At 41.3% G+C, this 20,418-nt stretch overlaps 1 protein-coding gene and 2 long non-coding RNA genes across 4 annotated transcripts in view; 2 read left to right on the top strand and 1 right to left on the bottom strand.

Annotated features, from left to right (window-relative positions):
• The window catches only part of LOC118387890 (phospholipid phosphatase 1-like), a 37,253-nt gene extending 24,317 nt beyond the window's left edge, over positions 1–12,936 (bottom strand). Inside the window, exon 1 of one of the 2 annotated variants that reach the window (XM_035776707.2) lies at positions 12,472–12,936. In XM_035776707.2, coding sequence (XP_035632600.1) covers positions 12,472–12,529 — 58 coding nt within the window. In that variant the 5' untranslated portion in view covers positions 12,530–12,936. The remainder of the gene's footprint in view (positions 1–12,471) is intronic. The other variant, XM_035776708.2, reaches the window with a different exon arrangement.
• LOC127931863 (uncharacterized) lies at positions 9,592–11,574 on the top strand. The gene is made up of 3 exons (XR_008143365.1): positions 9,592–10,018; positions 10,219–10,284; positions 10,473–11,574. It is a non-coding gene; the product is annotated as an uncharacterized LOC127931863 (long non-coding RNA).
• Positions 12,937–13,102: 166 nt separating the features above from the next.
• LOC118387891 (uncharacterized) lies at positions 13,103–16,991 on the top strand. The gene is made up of 3 exons (XR_004826467.2): positions 13,103–14,327; positions 14,441–14,630; positions 14,746–16,991. It is a non-coding gene; the product is annotated as an uncharacterized LOC118387891 (long non-coding RNA).
• Positions 16,992–20,418: the final 3,427 nt, after the last annotated feature.

The raw sequence follows: 20,418 nt of genomic DNA, 5'->3' as shown, positions 1-20,418 counted from the left end.
CGTGTGCGTATTGAGTTAGTAAAAGAAAGGGTCAATAAAGTAGTCCGAGTAGCCATTTGATTAGCTATTTAGCAGCCTTGTTTAGCAGTCTTATGCCTTGGGGGTAGAAGCTGTTCAGGGTCCTGTTGGTTCCAAACTTGGTGCCCTGGTACCGCTTGCCGTGTGGTAGCAGAGAGAACAGTCTTTGGCTTAGGTGGCTGGAGTCAGTTTTTTGGGGGGGCCTTGCTCTAGAAACTGCCTAGTATAGATGGCAGGGAGCCGCCCTTCCCTTTCCTGTAGTCCACGATCAGCTCTTTTGTCAAGCTGACATTGAGGGAGAGGTTGTTGTTCTGGCACCACACTGCCAGGTCTCTGACCTCCTCCGTATAGGCTTTCTCATCATCGTCGGTGATCAGTCCTACCACCGTCATGTCGTCAGCAAACCTGATGGTTTTGGATTCGTGGGAGGCCACACAGTTGTGGGTAAACAGACTACAGGAGGGGCCTAAGCAAACACTCCTGTGGGGCCCCCGTGTTGATGGTCAGCATAGCGGATGTGTTGTTGCCTACCCTCACTAGGCGTAGCCTGTCATGAAGTCCATGATCCAGTTGCAGAGGGAGGTGTTCAGTCCCAGGGTCCTGAGCTTGGAGGGCACTATGGTGTTGAACACTGAGCTGTAGTCAATGAACAGCATTTTTACGTCGGTATGCCTTTTGTGGTAGGCTTGATGGTGGTAGGCTTGATTAGCAAAAACGACGAGACGGCCTGCAGGGAGGAGGTGAGGGCCCTCGGAGTGTGGTGTCAGGAAAATAACCTCACACTCAACGTCAACAAAACTAAGGAGATGATTGTGGACTTCAGGAAACAGCAGAGGGAACACCCCCCTATCCACATCGATGGAACAGTAGTGGAGAGGGCAGCAAGTTTTAAGTTCCTCGGCATACACATCAGACAAACTGAATTGGTCCACTCACACAGACAGCGTCATGAAGAAGGCGCAGCAGCGCCTCTTCAACCTCAGGAGGCTGAAGAAATTTGGCTTGTCACCAAAAGCACTCACAAACTTCTACAGATGCACAACCGAGAGCATCCTGGCGGGCTGCATCACCGCCTGGTACGGCAACTGCTCCGCCCTCAACCGTAAGGCTCTCCAGAGGGTAGTGAGGTCTGCACAACGCATCACCGGGGGCAAACTACCTGCCCTCCAGGACACCTACACCACCCGATGTTACAGGAAGGCCATAAAGATCATCAAGGACATCAACCACCCGAGCCACTGTCTGTTCACCCCGCTATCATCCAGAAGGCGAGGTCAGTACAGGTGCATCAAAGCTGGGACCGAGAGACTGAAAAACAGCTTCTATCTCAAGGCCATCAGACTGTTAAACAGCCACCACTAACATTGAGTGGCTGCTGCCAACACACTGACACTGACTCAACTCCAGCCACTTTAATAATGGGAATTGATGGGAAATGTAAATATATCACTAGCCACTTTAAACAATGCTACCTTTAATAATGTAGGGTAAGTAACATTATATATCTCATATGCATACGTATATAGTGTACTCTATATCATCGACTGCATCCTTATGTAATACATGTATCACTAGCCACTTTAACTATGCCACTTTGTTTACTTTGTCTACATACTCATATGTATATACTGTACTCGATACCATCTACTGTATGCTGCCCTGTACCATCACTCATTCATATATCCTTATGTACATATTCTTTATCCCCTTACACTGTGTATAAGACAGTAGTTTTGGAATTGTTAGTTAGATTACTTGTTGGTTATTACTGCATTGTCGGAACTAGAAGCACAAGCATTTCGCTACACTCGCATGAACATCTGCTAACCATGTGTATGTGACAAATAACATTTGATTTGATTTGTCCACGTGGGTGAGGGCAGTGTCGAGTGCAATAGAGATTTTTTCATCTGTGGATCTGTTGGAGCGGGATTTGAATTAGAGTGCGTCCAGGGTGGCTGGGATGATGGTGTTGATGTAAGCCATGACCAACCTTTCAAAGTATTTCATGGCTATATTTGCGAGTGCTACGGGGCAATGGTAATTTTGGCAGGTTACCTTGGCGTTCTTGGGCACTACCTATGGTAGTCTGCTTGAAACAAGTTGGTATTACAGACCGGGTCAGGGACAGGTTGAAAATGTTAGTGAAAACACTTGCCAGCTGGTCAGTGCATGTTCCGAGTACACGTCCAACAGGGTTGGGGTCAATTCAGTTTACTACTCTGTCAATTAGGAAGTGAATTTATATTGTTTTGAGGAGTTTTTGACTTGAATTGAAAATGTAATTGACCCCAACCCTGCTACCTATAGCCTAGTAGCCAGCCACAACCAAACCTTCCGAGCTGCTCTCTCTTTCCTGTCTGGTAACTATATCTGGGTTTTTCATTTCTCATTGTCAGCTGTGCCACCCCGTTAAATTGAGTGGCAGTGACAGCTGAGAGCGCCTGTGGGTGTGTAAAACACAGCAGGCCACAACAACATCCCAGGACTCCCTTCCCTCCCTCTCTCTCTCTCTCTCATAATCTGATCCTGTCTTGGCCTCCTCTCTTCAAAGAGGACAAGGGAGGACTGTGGTCATGGTTAAGCTTCAGTGCAGAGATATCCATGCACCAATACACTCCATTAATACTAGGCTAGGAATCTTCCATGTTTAGGTTACTTGGTTGTCTGTGAAAGTGCAGAGGTAAAAGCACCACACACAGGCTGCCATGATATGTACATGAAGGTTTCTTGCGACCGGCAGAGTAACTTAAAACCAACCATATGGGTTTAGTTACGTGAGCAAGCCTGACAAAACACACACATCCCTAGGATTTACCGATAGACCACAATTTCAAGAGACAGCTATGAAGTTATCCGTAGTCACAAATCTATGACATTGGTGATTGAGGGGCCATACTTGTGAAGATTAGAAACAGTTTGAATCGTTGAGTCTCTAAATCCTCATCTACCAAATAAAATCTTGGACATAGTGGCACGCGATGGAACAAGCCTTTTCAACCATCAGATAACCTGACATACTTAGCCCTATGCTATTGCTAACAACACCAGCTGGACGTCCATTTAACAAATTCTATAAATCAGCCATTTGCAAATGCTGACGTAGTTGGACGAGGGTCCTTAACAGAGGTCCCACGGCACCATTTGCTAATCAAAGTGAATAAAAACACTCATTGTAGACACTATTTCACATTGTTTATGTGCACATCGGTTTACGTTTGGCTGGCTCTGCAGAGTCCACCTCTCCTCATTGTGAGATATCGATCAGCGCACAGCCCATGGGTCTCAGCCAATCAGCTGGTGCCTGCTTGCCCCACACTCTGAACTGACCATGCACCCTCTGATTGGCTAAGGACATCTAGCTGGTCGTGCACTGCATGTTATTACATGTTTATTTATATTCATACAGTCCTTTGTTCTATTTATCACTATCGATGTTGTGCTATTGCCGTCAATACTGTATTCCATTCATTTGCTCTGTTTATAATCATGTTATTACATGTAGAGTTACTCTGTTGTATTTATTGTGTCCATGTACAGTACCAGTTAAACGTTTGGACACCTACTCATTCCAGGGTGTTTCTGTTTACTATTTTCTACATTGTAGAATAATAGTGACGACATCAAAACTATGAAATAACACATGGAATCATGTAGTAACCACATATGGAATAATTTAGTCCCCTCCTTCACCCAAGACTGCTTGGTCGCGCACGACTCCAACGCCGTCATTAAGTATGCCAGAGACACGATCACCGACGACGATAAGACAACCTATAGGGAGGTCAGAGACCTGGCAATGGTTTATTTAACAACCTCTCAACATCAGCAAGACGAAGGAGCTGATCTTGCACTACAGGAAACGCAGGGCCGAGCCGCCCCTGTTCACGCCGATAGTGGAGCAGGTCGAACGCTTCAAGTTCCTCAGAGTCCACATCAACAACTGAACGCTTCAAGTTCCTCAGAGTCCACATCAACAACACAGTCGTGAAGAGGGCATGAAAATGCCTCTTCCCCCTCAGGAGCAGTAGCGACCTGTCATTCAGAGTCCCACCTGTTTTGAGCCCCACATTTTTGCAAATTATATATATATATTTGGGGAGCTTGCCTTTTTTGCATGTTATTTTGGCATTAATACATGTCACATATCAGTTTGCAAACAAAGTAAAAAATGATATATATATATATATATATATATATACACACAGTGCCTTGCGAAAGTATTCTGCCCCTTTGAACTTTGCGACCTTTTGCCACATTTCAGGCTTCAAACATAAAGATATAAAACTGTCTTTTTTTTGTGAAGAATCAACAACAAGCGGGACACAATCATGAAGTGGAACGACATTTATTGGATATTTCAAACTTTTTTAACAAATCACAAAACTGAAATTGGGCATGCAAAATTACTCAGCCCCTTTACTTTCAGTGCAGCAAACTCTCTCCAGAAGTTCAGTGAGGATCTCTGAATGATCCAATGTTGACCTAAATGACTAATGATGATAAATACAATCCACCGGTGTGTAATCAAGTCTCTGTATAAATGCACCTGCACTGTGATAGTCTCAGAGGTCCGTTAAAAGCACAGAGAGCATCATGAAGAACAAGGAACACACCAGGCAGGTCCGAGATACTGTTGTGAAGAAGTTTAAAGCCAAATACAGGACCATTCTGGAAGAAAACCTGATGGAGTCTGCAAAAGACCTGAGACTGGGACAGAGGTTTGTCTTCCAACAAGACAATGATCCAAAACATAAAGCAAAATCTACAATGGAATGGTTAAAAAATAAACATATCCAGGTGTTGGAATGGCCAAGTCAAAGTCCAGACCTGAATCCAATCGAGAATCTGTGTAAAGAACTGAAAACTGCTGTTCACAAATGCTATCCATCCAACCTCAATGAGCTCGAGCGGTCTTGCAAGGAGGAATTGGAAAAAATGTCAGTCTCTCGATGTGCAAAACTGATAGAGACATACCCCAAGCGACTTACAGCTGTAATCGCAGCAAAAGGAGGCGCTACAAAGTATTAACTGAAGGGGGCTGAATAATTTTGCACGCCCAATTTTTCAGTTTTTGATTTGTTAAAAAAGTTTGAAATATCCAATAAATGTCGTTCCACTTCATGATTGTGTCCCACTTGTTGTTGATTCTTCACAAAAAAATACAGTTTTATATCTTTATGTTTGAAGCCTGAAATGTGGCAAAAGGTCGCAAAAGTTCAAGGGGTCCGAATACTTTCGCAAGGCACTGTATATATATATATATCATTTTTATCATTGAGTTAATAAAGCCACATACTCAACAAAACAAAAAAGAGACCATGTTTGTAAGGCAGCTCCAAAATGCAGGTGTTTCAGCCTAGCTCAGTGCCTTCTGTGGTGGTGGGGCAAGGCAGCAGAAAACACAGTTTTGCATCATGACTGGCTCAGTGTTCTGTCACTCATGGGGACTTTACGTCACTGCCAAGTGTAAGAAGAAACATTGAAAATTCTATCCCTTCGGCTGCTGCCATAGAAGTGCCCATCCAAGAAGGCTCAAGGTCATTGGCCACAGATAAAATGACATCAAATCATGTTTTATTTAGGAGGAAAAAGGGGATACCTAGTCAGTTGTACAACTGAAAAAGTCTTCCACATTTAACCCAACCCCTCTGTATCAGAGAGGTGCGGGGGGCTGCCTTAAATCAACATTCACTTCTTTGGCGCCCGGGGAACAGTGGGTTAACTACCTTGCTTGGGCAGAACGACAGAATTTTACCTTGTCGGCCCGGGGATTCGATCCAGCAACCTCTCGTTTACTGTCCCAACGCTCACTAGGCTACCTGCTGCCCCACAGTAGCTTTGATTGTGAAGGTATTATGTTGACATGATCAGTCCAATCTTAGCTAGCAGTCATCATAAATCAAGTCGACAATCTACTGGCAAATCCTTTTCATACGAAGAGAAATTATAGATAAAAACACATCGGTGCTCATCGGCCATTGAACAAACATTACACCAGTTGGAAATAGCAAATTCAACAACTGGTTTGGAAGGAATCAGTGACAGTGGCTGTGTGGTCCCAAATCTGGGATTAAGTTTTAAATGATAAACATTCGATATTGGCCATGCTGTCAATGAAGCATGATTTGTGCTACGCTCAAAACAACTTAACTCTGAGGACCGCCGCACCACCTTCCTGTTCAAGTGAGCCGAGCACAACAATGTGAGTCGAAAAATGTATTGTATGCTGATTCATATGCCAGGGAGATATGTATACTGTAGATAAGAAAGTAATACTAAGTGTATGTTGTGTAGTAAGATGTTAGTAGCCCATGTGCCTCACCCTAATAATGTGGTTTATTTACTCCTCTTAATTTCACCTACTGTTCTGCTGTAGCCTATAACCTGTTCGAGAGAAACATAATAATCAAATATTGAAAGAGCTTTCATTGTCTGCTTATATGCCCCCTTTATTTCTCCTACACTAACTTGGTGTACAGGGAGAATACTGTAAGAACGGCCCATGTTCTGAATTCTGTCGCTGTACATTTCAAAAGTGCTAAACAAATAGTTATATTGACTACGTCCGTCCTAGCTCGCTCGTTAATGTCTTCATCAAAATTAGGGATTGCCTCTTATCCGCTTGTCGTCCCCTTATGCCATAGTTTGTACATCTCAATTGTCATTAGAAATGTGTTTAAGCAAGTCAGCTATATAAGCTGTTTTTTTTTAAAGGCAGTAAATGAGGCTGAATTAACTGTTTCGCTGCCAGACAAGGCTCTGCTGAAAGCCAGGTGTAGCAGTGGTAAGATGTTGGGACTGCTGTTGGGACAACTTTATGTGGGCACTGTTTGTCACCGTTATAGTGCAAGTAATGTATTGTTTAGAGACTTCCCTGGCATGCATTCCACTTTATTTTTGCCCCACCAAGATTTCCATGCTAAAATCACCACTGCTCAGGATGCCGAAAATATTTGTCATGGGCTGTAAGATCCTCACTGTTCTACAGCTGCACCATTGAGAGCATCTTGACTGGCTGCATCACCACTTAGTATGGCAACTGCTTGGCATCTGACCGTAGGCGCTACAGAGGGTAGTGCGTACGGCCCAGTACATCACTGTGGCCGAGCTCCCTGCCATCCAGGAACTCTATACCAGGTCCTGGATGGCCAAGACTCCAGTCACCTAAGTCCATAGACTGTTCCCTCTGCTACCGCACAGCAAGAGGCAGCAGAGAGCACCGAATTTGGGACCAAAAGGCTCCTGAATAGCTTCTACCCCCAAGCCATAAGACGGCTGAACAGTTAATCAAATGTCTACCCCAACTATTTGCATTGATCCCCTTTTGATTTGCATGGACTCTCTTGCCCCGGTTCTATGCACACTCACTGGCCTCCAACCACACACACAAATGCATATCGACTCCACACACAATCACACTTCACATACGCTGCTACTCTGTTTATTATCTATCCTGATTGCCTTGTTACTTTGACCCCTTATCTACATGTGCATATTACCTCAAATCCCTGCACATTGACTCGGTACCGGTACTCCTTGTATATTATTTTATTATGTTACAATTTCCTTTGTGTGCGAATTTATTACTTTTTAACTCTGCATTGTTGGGAAAAGGATCGTAAAGTAAGCATTTCACAGTAAAGTCTACACCGGTTGTATTGGTGCGTGTGACAAATTAAATTCGATTTGGCTTGTTACAGTAAATGGAAAGCGGGTCGGTGGTGGTGCCATTGTAGCTGTCAGTAAGAGCAGGGAGAGGTGACATTAACTGGAAAGAGAGAGGGAGAGCGAGAGAGGGCGGCAGAGAGGGAGGGAGTAAGAGGGAAGGATTGTCCAGACTGTCGTTTTCACAGTCTTGCTTTGACCACCAGACAACAGAAAGAAAACAGCTGAACATAACAGTGTGTCAGTGGGAGGACAGGACAGTAAGCAGGTGACCCAACTGTGGTTTGTGACTACTATGAGTTCCCATTGTAGCCAATTCAATTGCTGTAATTTCGTTACAGATTTTTCTGTAATTCTGTTACAAAATTACGAGTTTTAATCACTTATTAATTCATAAACAAATGTGATATCAGTAAAACACCAACTAATTGGTAAGTCTACCTTTACTTAATTCTGCGAACTTTCATCCTCATGAGGGAGAGACATTTTTAAATATCTTTACAATATGTGGGTTTTTGGTAACAGAATTACAAGGCACAAGGCAATGCTTCTTACATTTTACAGAAGGCAAATCATTTTTCTAAAACTAAGGATGGAAAATGGTAACTGTATATGCCTTAATTCCCCCAAATAAAATCGATTCTTAGCTTTAATTTGTCACGGTCCTATTAACTTCACATGTTGAGGTTCATGGGCCTCTTAGATAACGTTCAGCACACAGGGAAATTAAATTAGATCACTGCACTTTGGAATACATTATCTATGACTCATCCAGGACTTCCATAATTCAGAATGAGATTAAACCCCTACACAAACCTATTGAGATGAGTCATAATCTGAAAAGGAGATTATCAGAACTTTATATGTTATATTACTTAGGCCTAGTATCTCATAAACCAGGCATTGTTAGAAGTAGCCTAAATTACAAAATGCATGAGTGCAGAATTGACACAAATTGACCAGGTAATGATTTTAGAATTCATAAGTATATGCTGAGACAGGTTGGGTTATCCATAAAGCTCTTAATTAAGAGAATCTCTAACACAATATGTTTCCAGGCAACAATGGATAAATCATCACAAATAAATGGCAATTCAATATTGCCTGAAATAGAAGACAAGACAGCTTTGAATAGATAATGGTGTGGATGCACGATAGAGGTGTTGGCTGGAACTCGATACAATCTAAACAACAGCAATGCTCACGCCATGGTTCTTACAAATTGTCGGGAGTTACATTGCAACAATCATTCAAGACCGCAACAGTTACATTTGTTACCAATGTCTATTACATTGCAAACGCAACAAACTGATCAACATCAAGCAACTACTGTAAACCAGCAGCAGCAGTAAATAAAATACTTGTTCGGATGTTTATGATTTATAATCAAGTTATTGAAGAAAGATGCACCGCACCCTCGCTTGACCAATATGCAACACATATAACCACACCCTTGGTCTTCCACCTTGGCTTGAGACTCAATATCGGACAGAAATTCAGACATTCGAACTTCAATAGCTCGCGAACGATTTGAGCTACCCATCTCAGGTTAGGCTCTTTATTACGGAAACAAGGTATACATTGCCAGGTCTGACGTCCCCCAATTTGGACCGGAGATTCATAAATCACACCGCAATGTTTAGAAAGCCTGGCACACCTTCAATGTAACTCGTTAGGGACCGTCAACAAAGTGCATGATCACAATATTTACGTTTCAATAGCTCCTTAACCACGCAATCTCATTTCAATTGTATATTATTCCTTACATAGAAAGGCATATTGCATAGCCTTTAGTTCTCGCAAAAAGATTCCAACACACACAACCGTTCAAACGTTTGGGGTCACTTAGAAATGTCCATGTTTTTGGTAGAAAAGCACATTTTTTTTGTCCATGAAAATAACAAAATGTATCAGAAATACAGTAGACATTGTTAAGGTTGTGAATGACTATTGTAGCTGGAAACTACAGATTTGAATGGAATAGCTACATAGGCGTACAGAAGCCCGTTATCAGCAACAACCCCAACCCCAAGGCACATTGTGTTAGCTAATCCAAGTTTATCATTTCAAAAGGCTAATTGATCATTAGAAAACACTTTAGCAATTATGTTAGCACAGCTGAAAACTGTTGCTCTGATAAAAGAAGCAATAAAACTGGCCTTTCCATCTGCGGTGGAAAGTGGCCGAGCTACAGCAACGTTTGTCAGACCATGAGACACCTCAAAAATCGGACCGATATGACCCCACTGTGGAAAGGGAGACTCTCACAAACACAATGATGTTCTCTGTTTTGCTCTACGACCCCTACAGGTGTAAAGGGACTTATCTGAAGGTAACCCATACAAATTAATGGAAGTATGGAGGTAGTTTTGTGCCAACAAAAATAAAAGGGTTAAATATGTGTCCAAAAAAACAGAAATATTTCCTGAGCTTTCTTACACTTCAAAACCTTAAGATGTATTTTTTGTTCACAACGTTGACGTCAGCAAACCACACGCCCACGAGGTCATACACACTGTCTGCCATCTGCAGGTACAGTTGAAACCGGGATTCATCTGTGAAGAGCACACTTCTCCAGCATGTCATTCGCCATCGAAGGTGAGCAATTTCCCACTAAGTCGGTTACGACGCCAAAATGCAGTCAGGTCAAGACCCTGGTGAGGACGATAAGTAAGCAGATGAGCTTCCCTGAGATGTTATCTGACAGTTTGTTCAGAAATTCTTCAGTTGTGCAAACCCACAGTTTTATCAGCTCTCTGGGTGACTGATCTCAGATGATTCCGCAGGTGAAGAAGCCAGATGTGGATGTCGTGGACTGGCGTCGTTACACATGGTCTGCGGTTGTGAGGCCGGTTGGACGAACAGCCAAATTCTCTAAAACGATGAAGGCAGCTTATGGCAGAGAAATAAACATTAAATTCTCTGGCAACAGCTCTGATGGACATTCCTGCAGTCAGCATACCAAATGCACACTCCCTAAAAACTTGAGACATGTGTGGTAGTGTTTGACAAAACTGCACATTTTAGAGTGGCCTTTTATTGTCCCCCAGCACAAGGTGCACCTGTGTACTGATAAAGCTTTTTAATTAGCTTCTTGATATTCCACACCTGTCAGGTGGATGGATTATCTTGGCAAATGAGAAATGCTCACTAACAGGGATGTAAACAAATTTCTGCACTAAATTTGAGAGAAAAAATATGTTTGTGCACATTTAACATTTCTGTGATGTTTCATTTCAGCTCATGAAACAAGGGACCAACACTTTACATGTTGTGTTTATATTTTTGTTCAGTATAGCCATCTTATATCTAAACTGTGCTTAAAGTTCTGCAGTTGTGCATTGGTTTGCTCATTTAATAGCTAGTTAGCAATCTAGCTAAGTGGTTAGTTACTTCCAAAATCAAGCTTAGCTTGGCAACAGCAAGGCTCTTGATCAGTATCCCCTCATGGATCAAGAGCCTTGCTGTCTAATATTTGTTTTGTGCATGCATCAAACTATGAGTAGCATTTTTTAGTTACTTGTATAACTTTGAACTGGGGAGTCTGTCCTGCAAATACTTTAAGTCAGACTGTATAAAATGCTTGCAATGCGCTCGTTAGAATTTAGTTAGCATTCTCTATGGGATTTTAAATGTACATGTTAGGAATGTTGACTTTTGGATAACAGAAGATCTGTGAGGTTTGAAAATAGTGCCCCTTGTGTTCAGTGCCAGTACTACCAAATATCCTGGTATGGCACAAGGTCGGTATGACAATCTGGATACTACCCAAGGCCAAACCCAATTCAACGCGTTTCTATGGGCTATAGTAATAAAGGCAATTCTATATTTTATCAAAATATTATTTCATTTAAAAAAAAGTATACTTAAACGGGTCCTAAAATTCTAAATCAGATAGTCATACCTTGGATCATTAGGCTATCTTAAAACAATTCCATATGTTAGCTTAGTAGAACCCCCCTACCCCACGGCTTAGACTTTGAGGTTAACATCTCTACAGACCTGTGTATGAAACTTCTCTCTGCACTAGCCATGAACATGTATAGCCAACTACAACAGCATAATAATTCAATATTGGCATTTACATGTAAAATTAGTTGAAATGACGTTGCTAAGTCACGTGGGTGAACAGCTATTGAAATTCTAAACTTTCAATATTTATATAAAATTGTATATGTGCTTCTTTTTTTTTTTACCAAAGGGTGTGCAATGTGGCCCCCTCTCCATTGAGCAATACAAAATTGGTTTGATGTGCCTTGGTCATGTGATCAAGGAGCTATTGAATTGTGAGAATTGTTTTAATTAAATTATTTCTTTATATAATAATTTTATGACAAAGCCAACGGATGTGCAACACAGCTCTCCTTGTAAGGAATAATGGACAACTGAAAATATGTTGCTAAGTCATGTGGTTGAAGAGTTATTGACATTTCAATATTGTGATCATGTACTTTGTCGACGGTCCCGAACTGGTTGCGTTGACGGTGAGCCACACTGCCTACACCGTTACCATATGATTATTAAAAAATAAGACCTGTGCAATGTTGTACAACTTTTGCCTTCGTAAACAGCTTAACCTGAGGTATGTACCTCAAGTCGTTAACGAGCTATTGAATTTGAAGGTCCGAATGTCTGGCTAATATCGAATCTCAAACCCACGGTCTCCCAACGCCATAGCCTATGCATGCACGTGACAGCGATTGTCAAAAACATCATTACGGAAACAAGGTTAACTCATTACAATGTAACAACATAATACGCAAGTCAAGCCAACCAGATACATACCGATAATTAAACAGGCTATGTCAAGCAGAATAAAAAGAATCCCTCTCGCCTCGAACATGATTGCGGCTTCTTCTCCTCAGCTCGTGGACACAGATGAGAAAAAACACTCGCACGAGTCAATTGCTCCTCGGACGTGTCGTTGTCTTATCCTTGAAAGCGCAGAAGCCAAGCCTATCAATAAACCGCAGATCTCATTAGACTAAAACTACACTTCTACCTAAAAATATGATTAAAAACCGTCAATCGAGTAGCCTACCATTGGAGGGCTAACCTAATGGCGACAGATAGCCCAGTCGCCGTAACGTGACACGGAATGCAAAACTGATCTTCCCCTTGGAATTACCGAATTATAGCGCGCATCGAAATTCTAATCAAAGCTAAATTAGACGGTCTCTGCCGTCTCATTCAAAATCGCTTGGCCGCCGGCGTAAACTATTCGGTGGAGTTCTGTACAGGATTGCACAGTGGGGTTTCATGATAGCAGCTGACGCGGATCAACAGAAGAGCCTATCGCCTGCTTGCCAGCACAATATGAGAACACCGGTCACGTCCCCTTTCGGTACTTACTCTAATAATCTGTCCCATTGCTGCGTTACTTTTCTCAGTTACTGTAGCAATGTTATTATGGTCCTTTAATAACTAATTGAGGAAAAGGCACACAGATATCTGGAAGAAAATACTACACAGGCTGTTTAATAGAGCCAGCTAACTAAACTTGTAGTACTCATGGCTGAGTACCAACCAGGCACGCAGGGCATGTGCCCTGACCTCCAGAGGGCCCCCACTGATGTTGTTAGTCATTCTCACTCGATACCATTATTAGAGTACTTATTATTAGAGTACCTTTCCTCTGGCACCACAGAGGAAAGGAGGTGAAAAACTCAGTCTTCAGCCAAATGGGTGGGGCGTCAGTCTTCTCTTTCGTGTCTGAAAGTGACCTCGTCAATCGCATCATGGGACGTGAGAAGACTCGCCTTTGATCTGACAGAGAGGATGGGAATCAAGCACAGGTTCATCAAAGGAAAGGGGTATGCATGGGTGGATTGGTTCAGTTGCTTAATGAAGCGCAACCCTCAACTGTCAGTTTGAGTATTGCAAGCAACCAGTCTTGCGAGGGCCGTGGGCTTTAATAAACTTAAGGTTGACCAGTTTTTTTATGGCCTACAAGGACATTTTAAACAGCATCAGGGACATCGGGAAAACAAAGATTTGGAACATGGACAAAAGTCCAGAAACTGTTGCCTGTGGTGGCCACCGAGGGAACAAAACGTGTTGCATGGTTGACCAGCGCAGAGTGGCTTCACAGTCACAGTCATTTGTGCTATCAGTGTAGCGAGGCAGTACGTACTGCCCCTCTTCATCTTCCCTCGGAAGAGGATGAACGAACAGCTGCTGGTTGGAGCACCTGCACAGCCCGTTGGAAGGGTGAGTGACTCAGGCTGAGTCGACAGTACCATCTTTGTCGACTGGCTCCACAATTTCAGCCATAGTGTTGGTTGCACCCCTGAGGAACCCCACATCCTCATCCTCGATGAACACCACTCCCATAAGACCCCGGAGGCTGTTCTGACAGCAAGAGGCTGTCACAAAATGCAGCCGTTAGACCGTACCATTTTCAAGGGTCTGATCCTTTTACAACAGGGCAGCAGATCAGTGGATGACGATGCATCCTGGGAAAAGGATATGTATATACCAAATGGCTAGACTCTTCACAAAGATCTATAACAAGGTGGCCAGTGTGGAGAGAGGAGTGGAGGCCTTCTGGGCCAGTGGGCTGTGGCCTTTGGAGAAGGACATCTTCACAGAGGCAGACCTCATGGTCACTGAGGTTATAGAGGAGCCAGAGCCCATTGCCAGTAAGATAAAGTTATCTATAAACGAAAAGTAGCAGAAGAAGCATCTACTTGGTAGAAAGTGTTTATTGTACTTACACCAATGTATTGTTATGGTCGTTTATTTTCAATGCAAGGAATCCATTCAACCACAGTGCTCTACCGCTGCCACCGATGCAGCTACCAGCTCTACCACCGCCACCACTACAGCCACCATCACTAGCTCTACCTACACCGCCACCAGCTCTAACGCCAAAACCTCTACCTCCACCACATCTACTTCCGCCACAACCTCCACCGTGCAGCCTACCCTTGCTCCAAATGTTGGTAATATATATTTGTTAGGGAATATATATTTGCATATAGTGATTAGCAGTGTTTATTGTACCAATACTCATGTGTTCCTGTTGTTTTTGCTTAAACCAACAACCAACAACTGCAGCAGTTCTATTGGAGTTGTGGCCGAGGCTCCAGGAGGCGAGGCAGAGGAAGAGGAAGGCAGAGTCTGCAGCTGTATTGACAGCCTCACCTTACAAAAGGTTGCTGGAGGAAAATGCTCGACAGAAACATCAACAAGAAGAAAAGAGAGAGAGAGTAAGAAAACAAATCAGGTTCTTCAAAGAAGGTTGGTGCAACACAACAAGCCACATCAGCCACCAAAGAAGGGGGTGCGGAGGGTCTTTTCCGTGAGGTGCTGGTTTCAGTCACAGGTGGGGACTGGATTAGGTGTGAGAACTGCAGGAGGTGGGCTCATGGGTTGTGCAATAGCAGAGCAAAAGAGATGTAACATCAATGTTACACTGAATTGGTTAACTTATGATTTATTGTTATTAAATGTTATATTCCAGTGTTATTTCATGTTATTAGTTATATTCCATTCCAATATTATATTCCAATTAATATATTTATTTTTAATGAATTTAAAAAAAGCTATTGAAAACCTTTTGCTCCTGAATGTCAATTTAAAGACTGCAGGGATTTAAAATCTTGCATTATTCCAATACTATTTAGTGAAATTGTACATAATGGATTGTAAGAAAAAGAAGCAACAATGAAAGAACAAAGAAAATGAATGTGCAGGTGAGTTAAAAAGAGGGACTTTACATCAAATCTACTCATAGTGCAGATATTAATAGTGACATGTGTAACACAATTTACACCAATATTTTTTTTAAATCATTAAAATAAGGCAGCTAGATTTAGCTTTTAAGTATTACTTACTAAATCATTTCTAAATAAAACTGATTAAATTGATTTTAACACAGTTGTGTGAAACTCTATGCCATAATCTTCTACTCGGGGGGCAGTTACCCCGGTACTTAAAAAACACCCCTATCTAAAAACAACATTTCATGAAATAACTTAAAAAGTGTTTATTTAACTTTATATTTTATTTGCCTTAGCATGACCTTCATAGGTTTAAATGCACATACCAAAATTTTATTTTTTTGTGTCAGCAATTCAACATTGTTCTTAGGGGGTGCTAGTTACCCCCTAGTACCCTAACATGGCATGGATCATTCCACCAATTCTGGGCCTTTTGAGAAGTGTAAATTCGCCTCATTTTAACATTCGGTCATAAAAAGAGCACATGATCAACTTGACTATCATAAGTGCCTATTAAGTACCAAATAAAGTAAGAGGGTTGCATGTAACAGGGTTGAACATTTCTTCTTAAATCAACCATACATCTCCTTGTGACAGGGTGAATCGAAGCATGTTGTGTGCTAAAGGGAGTGGCAAGCTTCACCCAAAAAAATGAAATTATTAAAACATTTCTAGTCTGTCTATCTGCATATACGCAGACTCAGCATCATTCAAATAACGGAGTTTGATACACCTGGTATTGGATATGACTGAAAATAAATGTGCTAAATGAGGGACAAATGTAAATGAATCACTAATAATCTCATTAAATACAGTGCATTAGGAAAGTATTCAGACCCCTTCACTTTTTTCCACATTTTGTTACGCTACAGCCTCATTCTAAAATGGATGAAAATATTTTTCCCTCATCAATCCCTCAACACACAATACCCCAAAAGGACATAGTGAAAACATTTTTTTTTTGTAGTAACATAGTATATGGGATTGATTTTAAGAAATTTGGTTTAATTCATTTGATTAATATTATGGTGTTTCTATTCAGAGAAAAACAAAACCCTCAAGGTTTCTGTTAGGATGGCATGGAAAATATGGCACTGTACAACGCGACGTTCGGGGAATAGGCTACAGGATTGGAGGTTTCTAAAATGTTTGCCTTCATTACACAACCTTGTTCCAATATTTCTGTAAATCAGTGATATTTATTCCCATAGTAATTCGTTATGGATCCATAACTAAATCAACATCTGCATTTTGAAAGAGTATTTTTTCATCATTATTTTATTAATGAAATGTGTATTTGTTTATTAGGCTACTGTGCAGTCTACAATACATACTGTAGTAAACATGGGAAGGTGCCTAATTCCTTACATAAGGGAGAGCAGGCCATGTCTGTACTACAGACATGTGGTCCTTCTGTAGCTCAGTTGGTAGAGCATGGCGCTTGTAACGCCAGGGTAGTGGGTTCGTTTCCCGGGACCACCCATACGTAGAATGTATGCACACATGACTGTAAGTCGCTTTGGATAAAAGCGTCTGCTAAATGGCATATATTATATTATTATTATTACAGAATGCAGGGCACACGGGAGACGGGTGTTATTTCATAGTTGTGATGTCTTCACTATTATTCAACAATGTAGTAAATAGTAAAAAAAAAATGAAATGAGTAGGTGTGTCCAAACTTTGAATGGTACTTGCTTAATTCATTTGATTCATATTATGTTTTTTCTATTCCAAGGAAAACAAAAAACCCTCTTGGTTTCCCTCAGGATGGAATGGAAAATATGGCACTGTACAACGTGACAGTCGGCAGTACATTACTGGGCTATATAGCTAAAGACTCCCCGCAGGGCACGAGGAAGGAGTAGGCTGTCCTTGTAATTAAGAATTTGTTCTTAACCTCTCAAGACTAGGCCTCAATACTGCCCCCTTTGGAGGAAGTGCGTGCCCATAGTAAACTGAAAATATTTTTTCAAAATTGCTAATATATGCATATAATAATTATTATTGAATAGAAAACACTCTAAAGTTTCTAAAACCGTTTAAATTATGTCTGTATGTAAAGCAGAACTCTCAGGGCAGCCTTTCTCCCAAACTCTCTCTTGTCAAGAGAAAAGTTGGGTCAACTTTGACGTCATCGCCCCCACCCTTCCCAGGCAGCTACCGATCTGGGAACAGTATGTATGTGTTCGGCGCGATGCCTGCTTTCAAATGGCGCGTTCATTGTGAGAATCCCGCGAGCCCTCGTCGTTTGGCGGGCGAAAATGTTCGGGTCACTTTCAAATACATGCACTCTATTGCGCGCGGCCGATTTGGGGCACCGTCTTTTCCAAGAAACACCAATTGAAGGCGGTTTGTTTGTTCGCACTGATCATTGTTTTACATGTTAAAAACATCATAAAGCTCGATTCTGCACATAGTTTGACCAGTTTAGTCAACATATAATATGTAAATTTACAGTTTTGATGCGCAAGAGTGCGGGACCAGAAGTCATTTTGGGTGCATTTCAGCTGAAGCTGTTAGCATATGCTAATACAGAGACACATAACGTGAAACCAAACGATGTATTGGGTAAGTATGACACCTTCTACGTCTTCTGATCGAAGAACATCAAAGGTAAGGGAATATTTATGTGGTTATTTTGGGTTTCTGTGGACTCCAAACGTAGAGGAGACATACTGCTAATATCTGAGCGCCATCTCATTGTATAGCCAGTGAACGAATTCTGTAACGTTAAAAATAAATGTAATACAGCGGTTGCATTAAGAAGAAGTGTATCTTTGTAACTATATGTAGAACATGTATATTTAGTCATGTTTATTGCTTGTTATCTGACGTTATCTGTCGGAGCTATCATCATTTCTCCGGACATTTGAGTAGCATTTTTGAAATGTCGTCATTGTAAACAGAGATTTATGGATATAAATGGCATATTATAGATTTTTTTTTATTGTGTAACATGTACTATTACTGTCATCTGATGAAGATTTTCAAAGGGTTAGTGAATGATTTATTTTTTAATCCTGCTTTTATAATTTTATATTTTCTGGGACAAAATGGCTGCCTCTCGTCTTTTGTTTCGGTGGTGGTCTAATATAAATATGTGCTATGTTTTCGCCGTAAAACATTTTAGAAATCTGACTTGCTGGGTAGATGAACACGGTGTTTATCTTTCATTTGAGCTATTGGACTCGTTAATGTGTGGAGGTTAAATATTTCTAAGAATATTTTTTTGCATTTTGCGTTATGGTAATGAGCTTGAGCCGTAGTCACGATCCCGGATCCGGGATGGGTCGCCGCAAGAAGTTAATTGACTTGCATAGTTAAATAAAGGTTACACTAAGAGCATAACATTTCTGCACCCTAATTTTCTAATTATTGTCTAACCAATACCCAAACAGAGATGAAGTGAAAATAAAAATCTCATTGATTTATCAAGACCAGTCTTGCCTCAGAGCAGCGCGAAACCATGCTAAAATATTTGTAGGCTTTTCTCTCTAATTACAGTGAGAAGAGAGTTGAAGAAACTTGCGTGGACTTATGGAAAGGCTCGGTGAAAAATGTTATATATATATTATTTATTTTTTAAATGATCAGAACATTAACCATGTGTGCTCGCTTGTTTTGTACTGTTCTGTAGTATCGACGCAATAATTTTCCTGTGAGAATATCTGAGAATATCTAAGGGGCTTTTATATAATTCTAAATTAATTAATAATAATAATAATCGCTTTGTTTAAAAATGTTATTTAATGTTATTAATTTAATGTAATTTAACCTAGAGTGACCGAAAAAAAGGCAATTCTTGAACATGGGGTGAGGCATTCTCTCTAATTTCTAAATAAAGCCAGTTTGTTATTTTTAATGATTTATTTCTGGAGAAACCTAACTTGATTATTTTGCAGACATTCAAGTCAACACATATCTTAAGAATATCATGGAATATTTGAACATTTTTGTTTCTCAATGCTTGTCTCGGAGCAGCGTGAAACGGTGCTGAAATAGACGTCCGCAGTGGGAAGGCTATGTATTCTGTGCCCATTCATGGAATCTCTCTTCAGTTACACATCCTTGGAATAGCAGAACAGCATAACGGTCCGGGCGGCCTTTGCTGTGCCTGGTGAGCAGTTGGTCAAGTTGTCAGAAGAGAAATGGAAATGTCAGGGTGAACCGAAGACCTGACAAACCTGCCACGTATGTTGACTCTGCCCGTCGGAGGTGGAATACCAGAGCTCACAGGTGTGCCTGACATGGATGGTGACTCCATCTCGTTCCTCGCCCTTTTCAACACGTGAGTGAGTCAATGATTCTAGTGATTCGTCTGACAAACAAAGAACTTTGTGTCCTGCAGGCCCAGGCATGAATCAAAGCTGGCGAGATTTTCAATAACGTTATCTTCACAGACAAATCAACCGTGGCCCTTGAGCAATTTGCTCAAAATTGCTACAGAAAAAAGGAAGAAGATCAAGAAGATTAACAAAAGCATAAAGATGTCGATGAAGAAATGCTGTTTTGAGTTAAAAATGTAACACTTTAGAGTACTTAAGCATCGAATACATTGCAAGTTGAGTGATTTTCACAACAGTAGTTGGGCTATAGAAATCTATTGTCCTGCTAATAGGAAACATTTGCATGATGGGATACATTCTAGACTCCTATAAAGCCATCTGTTGGTGTGCAAAACCTGCGTAACAAGTTAGCTATATTTTCAGCACCAGCCACTGTTCACCTCCTATTGATTGCGCTGCGGTTGCTGGCAGTTGTTTTTTAAATTGAAGCTTTATTTAACTACGCAAGTTAGGTAAGAACAAATTCTTACTTACAATGAAGGCCTACCCCGGCCAAACCCGGATGACGTTGGGCCAATTGTGCGCCGCCCTATGGCACTCCTAATCACGGTCGGATGTGATACAGCCTGAATTCGAACCAGGGACTGTAGTAAAAGCCTCTTGCACCAAGATGCAGTGGGGTTGGTAAAGATTGAATAGTCTATTGTTCAGCTAATAGC

The sequence above is a fragment of the Oncorhynchus keta genome, chromosome 9, assembly GCF_023373465.1.
Source record: "Oncorhynchus keta strain PuntledgeMale-10-30-2019 chromosome 9, Oket_V2, whole genome shotgun sequence".
NCBI classification, from domain to species: Eukaryota; Metazoa; Chordata; class Actinopteri; order Salmoniformes; family Salmonidae; genus Oncorhynchus; species Oncorhynchus keta.
Note: the sequence above shows the minus strand (reverse complement) of the source record. Positions and strands in the feature narration are given on the sequence as shown.